This window comes from Petromyzon marinus, chromosome 27 (genome assembly GCF_048934315.1).
Source record: "Petromyzon marinus isolate PM22_M1 ecotype Great Lakes invasive population chromosome 27, UKy_Petmar_22M1.pri1.0, whole genome shotgun sequence".
Taxonomy (NCBI): domain Eukaryota; kingdom Metazoa; phylum Chordata; class Hyperoartia; order Petromyzontiformes; family Petromyzontidae; genus Petromyzon; species Petromyzon marinus.
In genome coordinates this window covers 8,617,042-8,630,325 of record NC_133693.1, presented here as the reverse complement: position 1 = coordinate 8,630,325, position 13,284 = coordinate 8,617,042, and the positions used below count along the sequence as shown (strand labels likewise).

Genomic DNA, 13,284 nt, shown 5'->3' with positions numbered 1-13,284 from the left:
ATATGAGCAGTGCATTTCTCACGTTGCTGAAATCCCAACTAAGCCAGGGAAGCGTCCTGGTTGACCAAATAACAATGGAAAAAACAACACAAAGCAAACACTTGAGCGTTTACCGAAATTGATTTAAAGCTTTCGTGACTGCAGTAATTCATATTCTTAGTTCTTTCGGTAAAGTCACGTTGAAGGGAAACAATAAAATAATAAAATATATATAAAACAATAAAAATTCTCACGACGTTTCGACAATAACACAAACGGTCGTCTTCAGGAAAGAACTAAGAATATACGTTTACCGATTGTGAGACCATTTGTGCAGGCCCTGAAAGTACAACACAGCACTGTGGTAGCGCTACGTTTGAAATGACAGACGCTACGTTTATTCTGAAAAGTTACATTTCACAGGCTGGAGATGTCAGCATTGAGGGCGTGAGAGTAAGATTTCTGCTCGAGTGAATGATGCCACGTCTCAACGCTCGTGCCACTCAATTTGGTCAGGAAAAATACCAGCTGCTTTCAGTATGATCTTGCATAAATGTGCGTCTGAGGCTCTGACCAGCTACCTATTTCAATTGTGTAAAAGCTGTATTTTGTTCATCCCTGAGACAATTCTCCAATTTATATTCTAAAATCTGGTGGCATGCCATCAAAGTAAAAACTGACAACTGTGTATGACTTCCAACAGGGCTCCATTATACTGTAGCACATTGAAGGTTACGATTGAATGCTTGCCTCTGGAGGCTTCAAGTCTCAACTGACATTCAGTCTGGCAGGTGCTCGCTGTGACTAAAAAGCTGATTGGGAATACGAAGAGGAGCTCTCAGAAGCCACTATACATTTTTAATTCAGCTATGTGCAGGTACACTATTGGTCAACAATGAGTTTCCCTAACTCGTCAACAAAATTCTCTGTTCTGTGTTGCGCTGTTATTTCAATTAATTGCAAAACATGTTCAGACATAAACACCAATGTGCAGGAATGTTGCTGCCAAACTAACAGTCCAGTCTAGTGATGTAGCCGTTTATGAATGTTAATTTTCATATAGAGAGTTCCATGCATTGCCTACAATATATACACATTAATATTCTATAGCACATTAACTTGTACGTCACAGTGAACTATACTTGACGACACTCTTTCATATAGCCTATTCTGTCATTTTTATGTCATATATGTCAAGTTCAATTCTTTACTTTAATTGGCTTTGCAGTATGTTAATTATATTTTTGTTAAATTAAAAAGTAAGCTGTTAATTTCAGATGTCGGTTTATGTTAACATGTCTTAATTTTATGTTGTGCTTTGCACACCCATAAACATCTCTGTGATCGTTTTGACTCAACACATATGCCTGATTAGTGATGATGTTTTCCAGCTAAAATATATGACACCTATCCAGATGCATAAGTGATAGCAGTTATAAAGTAAATATTGAAAACATTATTCTTTAATTTTCATATCGTTGGAGAAATGTTAACTACCTTGCCTGGTATACAGGAGGTCGTGGGTTTGATCCCAATACTAATGCCTGTATATTTGTAGTTTGCAGGCTCTCCCTATGGTTACATGGATTTTTCCCCAGTTTTTCCCTCCACATTAAGAAACATGCGTTTAGAGTATTTGGCTGCTATACATTTCCACGAGATTATCCACTTCAATGAGCTATCATATGTGGCGAAGTCACTTCTAAAAAAGAGCTATATAGCTCAGTGGGCTTTATCCAGTAAAATACAAAAACATCGTTTAGTTTACGTAGCATTTCATCATCAGAAACATTGGTTCATAAACATGAACACTCATGAATGTGCCTCGGAGAGATGCACATTCAAAATTGCACCGAGAAACAGAAAGAGAAACGAAAATGAAATCAGAGAGGAAAACAAATCAGAGATATTATATTGACTGTGAGTGAATTGGCTTGGGCAGGACAGTTCTCGACAAGGGATGGACAAGACTAATGACAGGGTGAAAGTCAAAGGAGGGAGCAAATCCGTGCGGTTGGCCAACGAGGAGATGGACAAATGAGATAATATAATATGTCGGAGCTAAATAGATCATTGTCTTGTGTCACCATGAGGGATGAAGGCTCGGGGAGGCCTTTATCCAGCAGTGGATAGGTCATGGTTGACGATGAGGGTGATGACCAATTCAGAACAATATTTAGGTAATTGTATGCTTGCTATGTTGCTATATATATTGAGATCTCTAAATCTAAAATGCATGAGCATTGCACTCATCTTGTGTTTATTGCATGATTGGCCACCCATTGCTTATTTATAAAACTTTAACATTTTCATAATTGTAATGGAAGTTGAAGTGGTATGTTAAAATGCATTTAACAAATGAAAAAAAACATTCAGTACACACATTTGTGTCAATTTGTGCCAATTATTGCCACAACATTACAGCCCAGACCCAGTCATTGAAATTTGAAAAATGCATTTAAAGAATGCTGGCATAAATTAACAATTGGAATAGAAGCATACAGCTTCGGATAATTGTGGAGAGAGTGTGTCTTGTGCATATTTCTGTGCTCAAGATTATTATCATTATTATTTTCACTGCCTTTGCCATTACACATTCCAAATAATTAATGAATATAGTCTGATCTTGAAAATAACTCTGACGACAAAACATTGAAATAGTTTCCACAATGTTTTACCGTCAACATAAATCTGACACAGACAACACATACCCACACGTAAACCGCACGACCGTGAGTTATTGTGAACCTGTGTGGCAATAGGGTCGCATATTGTGAACTCGGTACTAAATCAGCAACATACATTTTTTTATTTAATTGGGAAAAAATGACAGAGTGCAATAAAAAGTCCTGTAGTTTGATTCTTGTCTCAGAAATTGACTTGTCATCTGATTTTGCGAAGAAAAAATACTATTGTCTAAAACTCCATGCGCAGAAAAGTATAATTTAGTGAATGTCGTCTGACCATAAAATACTGCAATGCAATCTCTGCAGCCTCATTCCTGTCTCAGAGTCTGCCTTTTTTAAACAGATTGTAGGAGCAATAAAATAAAAATCCGCCACTACATTATTTATGGCAAAATCATGTTTTTTTTTTTTCTCTGCACAATCTAATTGATGAGCAAAATCAAAACGTTCCATCGCCAGGACAGGGAATCACCCCCTCGATCGTTACAACCCTCATTAATGTTTTCATGGGGCTTTCACTTTTCCCTGCCATGTCCCCGTCACGCAGAAATGGCCACGCCAACGACGAACGTCAATCCGATCGGCCTCACTCACCGTCGTAGCAAAATCCGTGGTTGCACGGCGCGGACGCACAGTCGTCAGTGTTGGTCTCGCAGTAGAGCCCAGCGAATCCCGCGGGGCAGCTGCAACTGGAGCCCATCGGGTACACAGCGAGGTCAACTTCTTGGCGACACACCGCCGCATTCTCGCACGGGCTGAAGCCCTCGCATGGCACCAGCTCACAGTCAGGTCCTTGACGCAAGAAACACCGAGCGGCAACAACAAAAACAACAAAAAGGTAACAGTTTATTCGTGCGGTACTGTTGAGCACAAATGACAAAAGTGTTCTATGTTACTTAAACCTGCTGGGCAAGCTCTTGCGGTTGAGGCAAGGGCGTGATTAACATTCGTACGAAAGCTAATTGAAATCCCGGCTCAGGGTTTCAACTCAGCTGTCCATCCCTCCTAGGGTCAATAAAGCAGGGATCACTTTGTCGGAAGTCAGCCGTGGTTGTCCTGTGGAGTCAGGGGCGCAACTATGGGGGGTGGGGGGGGGGTATGTGACAGCGTTATGTGAAGCATCGGGCCCAGTGAGCCGCAAGGGGGGCCACGAATAACCAGATACACAAGTTACATTTTTTAAAATATATATTTTAATGTTTTCCAACAGTTCACCATAAATGTCAAAAAACATTGTTACAAATGAAAAAAAAATCCGAATCAAATACACAAGTGTAAAATTTAGTAGCCCTACTGCTGGTGTTTGTCACTGGACACCACCAGGCTTGTCTGCAAACTGACATGCATATGAAAGCAAGACGCACGATAACTCAATTGTCTTCCTCTAAACTCAATACACGGTGCAACTACAATAATATATATAGTTATAGCCTACATGTAATCTTGATTTGAAGCTTTTGCCTGATGACGACCGCTTGTTTGTTGTGATCGAAACGTCGTGATTTGTTTTATTTCATTTCTAACTACGTGACTTTATTTCTAACTACGTAAAAGTGAGTCGGTCGAAAGGAGGGGGGGGGGGTGCCCATAGTCGTATCTTGCATACCCACCCCGTTGCGCCCTTGTGTGGAGTGACTCCACCCCCACTACGCAATGGGGCATTCCCCCCACTGGCTCAGTGCTATAAACAGAGACGAACACCACCACTCCCGTACTCATTGGAGCAGCAAAACAAACTTCAGCGATGCTCTTCGTACAGAGTGTTGAGCCAAATGCTGTTGGCCAGCGCCCACCAAGGCTGACCCGGCTGCCTGAACTCCTCTCGTGCCGACGTTGGCTGAACAATAGCAAGAAATAATTTTAGAATTTTCTTCTTTGGTTTTTCGCCATATAGCATTGTGATATATAACGAGTTATTGTTGGTAGCTTAGCTGATTGGAGAATATAGAGTTTATTGATAACATTAAGGTAATTTATATTTTAGTTTTTTTATTGGTTCACTATATAGTATTCATTATACATTGTATTGTATACCCAGTTACTGTGAATAGCTCAGATGTGTAGACCTTGACTTTAACATAGCTATTTCTGTGACCAGATACAAGCTAATCACTCAGCTATTTCAATGCTAAATTCTATGCTAATTCCTTTGTCAAGGGGTGCCTCTGCGGATGTGTATGCTTTAACTTAGTTATTTCAATGCTAAATTCTATGCTAATTCCTTTGTCAAGGGGTGCCTCTGTGGATGTGTATGCTTTAACTTTTAACATAGCTATTTCTGTGACCAGTCACAAGCTAATCATTCAGCCATTTCAATGCTGAATTATATGCTAATTCCTTTGTCAAGGCGCTTTGTTTCTTCTGACACAGCTTAAAGGTCGTGATCTGAACGTGGCTTTTTTCACTCCAGCGCTGTCCTACCAGACAGTTTCGTCCCTTCACCTGATGAAGGCCGCTTGTGTTGTGGCCGAAACGTCGTGAAAATATTATTGTGTTATTTTATTTTATCAATTTATTATTTTATTCTCATTCTACGTGACTTTACCGAAAGAACCAAAGAAGATGAATCCTTGCAGTCACGAAAGCTTTGAATCGAAATTTTAGAATTATTTTACCTGCAGTTGCTCTTGGTAATGCGAACAGTCTGGAACTGAAACAAGGCCATTGGGATTGCAAAGCGCTACCAACACTCCCCAGTCCCCACATATACATTATCTCACACACAAGGACTTATAATTTATTTAATCCTACATAGTAAATCACTCCTACATAGTAAATCACAACAGCATGTCCATTTGTTGTGGCTATATAAGACAGACAACAAGAAAGGTCAAACTTTCGGGAGGATGTCATCATTTGAGTGTGCATCTTCACTCTCATGCCAACTTTGAAAGTAGAGTATTGCCTTTTCTAGTGTGTAATATGTGATCTAGTAATATGGTCCAGATGTTTTGATTCAAGAGATTACAATTACATAATTTCACGACCATGTAAGAGGATGCATATGTTGTAAAATGACAAAAATGATAATAAATCTACAAATTACCCTCCCAAGTTGTAATTCTAATCCTAAAAGTTGCGTACCCTATTGAGCCGCTGTATTATCGACATTGTTTGAAGTAGGAGAGAGGACACAACTCTGCATTGTAATGCTCAGTATCCAATCGTAACAAAAACAAATCTTACTCGACCAATTACAACTGGCACATGCGCAAAAATCAAGCCAAGGTTTATGCTCAGCATGCACAGAAATGCACGTTACCCATTTCCACACCTAGGCGTGTCACAGGGTGTTCTATTAACAGCATAGAATAAGGCTCTGAGAGAATTATCTATGCATTCTCCATCTCACGATGTGATGCCGATATGAAACATCGGGGTACAAGACCTCACTAACCGTGGACAAACAATTGCAATCAATTTAACACGTAGGCTTTCGCGACCATTATTATTCATAATAAAGGTTTTTGGGTTAGATCGCGTTATTTATAAATGTGTCGTAACCCTCCACCACCCGACACGGCCAAACAGTAAAAAATATGTCACGTTGACAAAAGACAAATAGTTCACTACTTTAGCCCACCGGTGTGTTGAAGCGTGAATCAACATCATTTAAAATTTGAGTACGACGTTTCGCTGGTAATTACATCCAGCATCATCGGGCAATTCGCCAGAATGGTAAAGCCCTCACTTAAATAGAGCAGCATGGTGACGTCATCATGAGTTAAATGATGCCATCACCCTGCTGCTTTATTTAAGACCGGGAGCAAGCGAGGGCTTTACCATTCTGGCGAATTGCCCGATGATGCTGGATGTAATTACCAGCGAAACGTCGTACTCAAATTTTAAATTATGTTGATTCACTCTTCAACACACCGGTGGGGCTAAAGTAGTGAACTATTTGCCCTTTGTAAACGTGACATATTTTTTACTCTTTGGCCGTGTCGGGTGGTGGAGGGTTACGACACATTTATAAATAACTCGATCTAACCCAAAAACCTTAATTATGAATTGCAATCAAATAAACGCACACTCAATGATGTATCTTTTCAAGGCCCTGCTGGAGTGAGCATTGAGCCATGCAGTGAGAGGGGTACCTTTAAAAGGGGCGAGGCACTGGCAGTAGTAGCCTCCTATTAAATCGAGACAGGTAGCACCATGCAGACAAGGTGAGGAGCCACATTCATCGATGTCCATCTCGCAGTGAGGGCCTGTCAGGGACAGAGAGACACAGCCGCCAACAGCAATAGCAACATCTCCCTCTCGCAGGCTCCCGTACGTCTGTAACGATGTTCTACGCGATGCATCCGTCAAGAAAAAAACAAGGCACAACAAGTAATTGCCTATCGGTCAGCACTGCTGCATACGTGTTGCAAAAACGAATTGTTTGAATTGTAAAATTGCAATTAACGAGTTACGCGCGTGATGCGTTTATAACTTTTACATTGCCGACCCTAAAATGTGAAGATTATTCACCCGCAAAAGCTTTGGCTTGCTCTCGAGACTCATGAGCAGGGGTGTTCGGCATTGGATGTTTGGCCATTTCTTATTTAAATATGGAAAGTAAGTGGAGTGCCTGGATGAATCCACACAGATGCGGGGATAATACTAAAGCGTCCACAGATTGCTCGAGTCAACAACGCAGGTTTAGCATTAGCGTCTGCATTCAAATTTCCTAGGCCAATCAAGCGGTGAGGATTTCAGCATCACGTTGGTTTTGCAGGTGATCAGAATTATACAAATTAAAGGACACAATGGGAGAGGCAAGGGAGAAGGAAAGCATGTGGAGGCAAATGGAGATCTGTTGCTCACAATATCAGTTACACTTGCCTAAATTAGGCTATTGTTATCCAATTACAGACATCTTGGAAATGCAATTCGTTTGGAGAAATAACAATGCACGACATAGAATGAGGCAAAGATCCCCTGTTCAGGGGTGTGATGAAAAACAAGCATGTGGCAACCAAATGAAAAGCAGATCATTTATAGGTGCAAGACGCGTTGCTATATTGTCACAAAGGAAACATGTAGTGTAAAATGTTACAAAGGGCCATGATTGCAAAGGATTACACGGCCATGATTAAGGATACTCTAGTGATGCTGAAGCAGACGTGGCAGACACATGGCAGGGATTAAACTAAAACTAAACAAAACTCTTATTATATTACCAGATAAGGCCCACTGAGCTACGTAGATCCTTTTCAGAAGCGACCTGCCCACAAATGATAGCTCAACGAAGTGGCTTATCAGGTGGAAATGTATAGCAGCCAAATACGCTAAACGCATGTTCATTCTAAATGTGGAGGGTAAAACCAGTGGACCCTGAGAAAAATCCACGCAACTACGGAGAGAACATTCAAACTCCAAATATACAGCCGTCATGGTGGGGATCGAACCCACGACCTTTCGCATACGAGGCACGGGAGATAACACCTCGACACCATTGATTATACAACACAGTCAGCCCTTGTGCACCATCTTGAAATATGCAAGACTGCTTTGGGGTTCTTTGTGTGAAAGAGTATGTTTTATCACAGTCTAGCCAGTGTGGCCAACATGTTCCTTTAAACAAAAACTCTATGTCTGGAAGGACACGAGCAGTTTGTAGAGGTGAGTGAATGAATGAAACTAAGACTACATGTGTTTGTGGATGAACATTGCACAAGGAAGTATATGGTTTGTGGATTAATGAAATTTGCATGCTTACCTTCAACATGGGAGGTCACCACAATCAGTCCAAAATAATCTGATGTTCCAATGCAATATCCAAATTATATTAAAATTATGTTGTTGAAATGAAAATGCTATTTTAGGCATCTGTGAATGATGACAGTGGTAACAAAAAACTTAAAACTCTTTCTCAGTGGCTACTCTGGTATGGTCAGGTTACAATTTAATGAGCATTAAGGGAGGCAATCGTCTCCATTGGTGAACCGCAGCCCAAGGTCAAAATTGGCGGTGGAAAATTCCTCATCCAATATGCAAAGCATTTGTTGGCTTCCTACAAAATGGCCCTCATTGAACAACCACAGAGGGATGATGACTGATTTGATCTACAACTGGAAATGTATATGTGAGTCGAGTGCTCTATCCCAGTTGAACACGTAGTAGGCTTTCGTGACCAATTTTATCCATAATACAGGTGTATGGGTTAGATCGTGTAAATATATAAAAGTGTCATTAAATCCGCCACCACAGCCAATTAATAAGGTTTGCCATGTAAACAGAACGTGGCCAATTCGTTACTGTACAGCACACCGGTGTGTTAGAGAGCCAAGCCACAACATTTACAATCTGAATGCGACGTTTCGCCAGTAATTACAACTAGCTTCATCAGGCGACAGCCAGTTTGGCTCTCCAACACACAACCGGTGTGAGCTGTACTAGTAACGAATTGGCCACGTTCTGTTTACATGACAAACCTACTAATTGGCTGTGTCGGGTGGTGGCGGGTTTAACGACACATTTATATATTTACGCGATCTAAACCCAAAAAACCTGTATTATGCTCTAACCCAGACCATCGAGACTAGTACACTGCATCTGGTATACTGTATGGTACATCTTAAGTCTGATGCCTCATGGTAAATAATGCCTCGAATTGAACATCAACACAGGTGAGCTCTACCACAGAGTCACGTCATTCTTCCTCTGCATGGGATGGTTGGTAATAGATGGTCCATTGCTGCCTATTAATGTGAAAGGTTCATACCGATAGGAAACAATATGAGATTGTGACTCAGAGGTCTGAGCGCTGAGCCAGCACTGCTAAGGTCCTGGGAACACGTCTGGGTTGCAGCTGCCCATGGCCTAACCAGGAGCTTAAGTTGAGCAAGTCGTTAATCTCAATTTTCTCAACCCTGGTTATCAATGGTTGCACGAAAATACATGTTATTATTATTTTTATTATTAAATGTGGCTTTGCGAATCATTTATCATCATTTTTATCTCTGGGGAATTGAAAACGTATCTTTTCGATTTAAGGCTTTCGTGACTGCAGGGATTCATCTTCTTGGTTCTTTCGGTAAAGTCACGTTGAATGGAAATAAAATAATAAAAATAAAACATAATAAAATAAAATTATCACGACGATCGGCCACAACACAAGTAGCCTTCTTCAGGTGAAGGAACAGAACTGTCGGGACGACAGCGCTTCACTGAACGCTGCTAAGATTCGCAGCGTCTTTTAAGCTAGGTGGGAGGAGCAGAGCGCCTTGACAAAGGAGTTTACATATCAACAGGGGAATTTAGCATTGAAATAGCTGTGTTAAAGTGTTGGATTAGCAGGGTGTTAAAGTCAGAAATTAGCATGTAACTGGGAGATTAGCATGATGTTAATATGAGGGATTAGCATGTAACTGATCACGGAAATAGCTATGTTAAAGTCACAGAGGCATTTAGTATATTGATGCTAAAGGACTGCAACTACCAAACTATCAAACAATAAACCGATGTGAAAAAAAACTAAGTATAAACTACATCAATATAATAAATGTACTCAATATATTCTTCAATAAGTTGAGCTATTAACATAAAGTAACTGGGTATACAATACACTATATAATGAATACCATATAGTAAACTGATGAAAAACTAAAATATAAACTACATCAATGTCATCAATAAACTCAATATACTCTCCAATCAGCTGAGCTACTAACAATACGTCGTTATACATTAAAATTCTATGTCGAAAAAAAGGGTGGCGGTTTTTTCTTTTCAACGTTAGCACCACGGAAAGCGACGAGCTTTGTTCAGATGGACGAGTCCATCTATGCTCGGAACGGAGGAGGGGGGAGAAACAGCCACGATGCTCTGCTCTGTCCTGTGTTGCGTTACAACTATGTTATAAACTAGTCTACTATACATTGCAATGTTATACCTTCCAATCTAAACTACATTGTATAATAGACAAACCCACCCTTGAGTTATACAATGCGTTACTATACACTACCCTATACTTTAGACTGTAAAATATTAGACTTGTAATATTACACTATGTATTATTCTACCAATCCTACTGTATACCACACTGCTGTATATTCACTATACAATTACCATACTATATATTGCCGTATGAATTATGTTTAACATTACACTATTATACTATTTATTATACAACATGCTATGAACCATACCATTGACCGTCGTGTGAAAGGTACTAATAGGCAGTTCCAGCGAATGGACTGCGGTCTGAAAGTCACTGTAAAATGGAATCAATTAAGAACCGAAATGGTTTATAACGTCTTTCCAATGGTTACTAAGCCAGAATCCATCTTCTCGGTTGAAATTGTCTCTGTGTTTGTATATGTGGATGGCCTCATGTACGAATCTCTCATGATAGCCGGATGGCTTGCAGAGAACCTCCGTCTTGGAGAAGTCAATGTCATGTGAGCCCACTGAATTATAACAGTGATCTGCCACGGCTGAGGTGTTCGTCCAACCGTGTTTCAAGTCTGCTTTATGTTCACGGATGCGGTCCGAGATATGTCGTTTGGTTTCTCCAATGTAGCTGCTACCACAGAAGCAACTTAGTTTGTAGACGCCCGGGTACTGTATGTCTGGAATCACATCTTTTACAGACGGAACCAGATCACGGATTTTATGTACAGTGTTGAATCGGACCTGGATCTTGTGTTTATTCAGGATTTTGGAGATCTTTTTTGTGACCCCGCAATGTAGGGTAAGGTGATGGTTTTTAATGGCTCCTCAAGAGGATCCTTCTTCATGGCTGGAGTGATGGCTTTGCGGATTGTGTAGTCGGAGTAACCATTAGCCTTAAGAGCTTGGTGTACGTGCTTGAGTTCACTGGCAATGTGTTCCTGGTTGGAAATGCATTGGGCTCTATGGTATAGAGTCTGATGAGGGAATTCTTCTGGGATGGATGGTGGTGGGAATCCGGTTTTAAGTAAGCATCCATATGGGTAGCTTTCCTGTGGACAGAGTGGCTCATTGAACTATCAGGTCTCCTTTTAATTAGGACATCCAAAAAGGGTAGCTTGCCATCTTTTTCGACTTCCATGGTAAATCTGATGGCTGGGTGTATGGAATTGATGTGGTCGAGGAATTGGTCTAGAGCAGGCCGGCCATGTGGCCAGATGACAAAAGTGTCATCCACGTACCTCTTCCATAGGGTCAGGCGTAGAGTGGCAGTCTGGATGGCGTCAGTTTCAAATTTCTCCATGAAAACGTTGGCTACAACCGGAGACATTGACTTCTCCAAGAAGGAGGTTCTCTGCAAGCCATCCGGCTACCATGAGAGATTCGTTCATGAGGCCATCCACATATACAAACACAGAGACAATTTCAACCGATAAGATGGATTCTGGCTTAGTAACCATTGGAAAGACGTTATAAACCATTTCAGTTCTTAATTGATTGTATCTTACGGTGACTTTCAGACCGCAGTCCATTCACTGGCACTGCCTCTTAATACCTTTCACACGACGGTCAATGGTATGGTTTATATCATGTTGTATAATAATAAATACTATAACAGTGTAATGTTAAACATAATTCATACGCCAATATATAGTATGGTAATTGTATAGTGAATATACAGCAGTGTGGTATACAGTAGGATTGGTAGAATAATACATAGTGTAATATTACAAGTCTAATATTTTACAGTCTAAAGTATAGGGTAGTATATAGTAACGCATTGTATAACTCAAGGGTGGGTTTGTCTATGGCAGTGTATATTACGGTGTATAGTCATGTAATGTAGAAAAAAAGTTTAGTTGGAGACATATCAATATAATGCATGTTAGAGCTTACATTGAGCTGTGTATACGATATTATACAATGTAGTTTAGATTGGAAGGTATAACATTGCAATGTATAGTAGTCTAGTTTGTAACATAGTTGTAACGCAACACAGGACAGAGCAGAGCATTGTGGTTGTTTCTCCCCCCTCGTCCGTTACGAGCATAGATGGACTCGTCCGTCTGAACAAAGCTCGTCACTTTCCGTGGTGCTAACGTTGAAAAGAAAAAAACGCCACCCTTTTTTTGGACATAGAATTTTAATGTATAACGACTTATTGTTTGTAGCTCAGCTGATTGGAGAGTATATTGAGTTTATTGATAACATTGATGTAGTTTATATTTTAGTTTTTTATCAGTTTACTATATGGTATTCATTATATAGTTTAGTGTATACCCAGTTATTTTATGTTAATAGCTCAACTTATTGAAGAATATATTGAGTACATTTATTATATTGATGTAGTTTATACTTAGTTTTTTCACATCGGTTTATTGTATGATAGTTGGGTAGTTGCAGTCCTTTAGCGTCCATATACTAAATGCCTCTGTTGATATGTAAACTTTGACTTTAACATAGCTATTTCCGTGACCAGTTACATGCTAATCCCTCACATTAACATCATGCTAATCTCCCAGCTACATGCTAATTTCTGACTTTAACACCCTGCTAATCCAATACTTTAACACAGCTATTTCAATGCTAAATTCTCCCGTTGATATGTAAACTCCATTGTCAAGGCACTCTGCTCCTCCCACCTAGCTTAAAAAACGCTGCGAAGCTTAGCAGCGTTCAGTGAAGCGCTGTCGTCCCGACAGTTCTGTTCCTTCACCTGAAGAAGGCTACTTGTGTT

At 40.3% G+C, this 13,284-nt stretch overlaps 1 protein-coding gene across 6 annotated transcripts in view; it reads right to left on the bottom strand.

The window, feature by feature from the left end:
* EYS (eyes shut homolog) overlaps positions 1-13,284 on the bottom strand; it is a 539,265-nt gene that overhangs the window by 177,020 nt on the left and 348,961 nt on the right. For all 6 annotated transcript variants that reach the window (XM_032961555.2, XM_032961552.2, XM_032961557.2 and 3 more), the window contains 2 exons: positions 6,764-6,877; positions 3,261-3,458 (listed from right to left, as the gene is read on the bottom strand). In XM_032961555.2, coding sequence (XP_032817446.2) covers positions 3,261-3,458; positions 6,764-6,877 — 312 coding nt within the window. The remainder of the gene's footprint in view (positions 1-3,260; positions 3,459-6,763; positions 6,878-13,284) is intronic.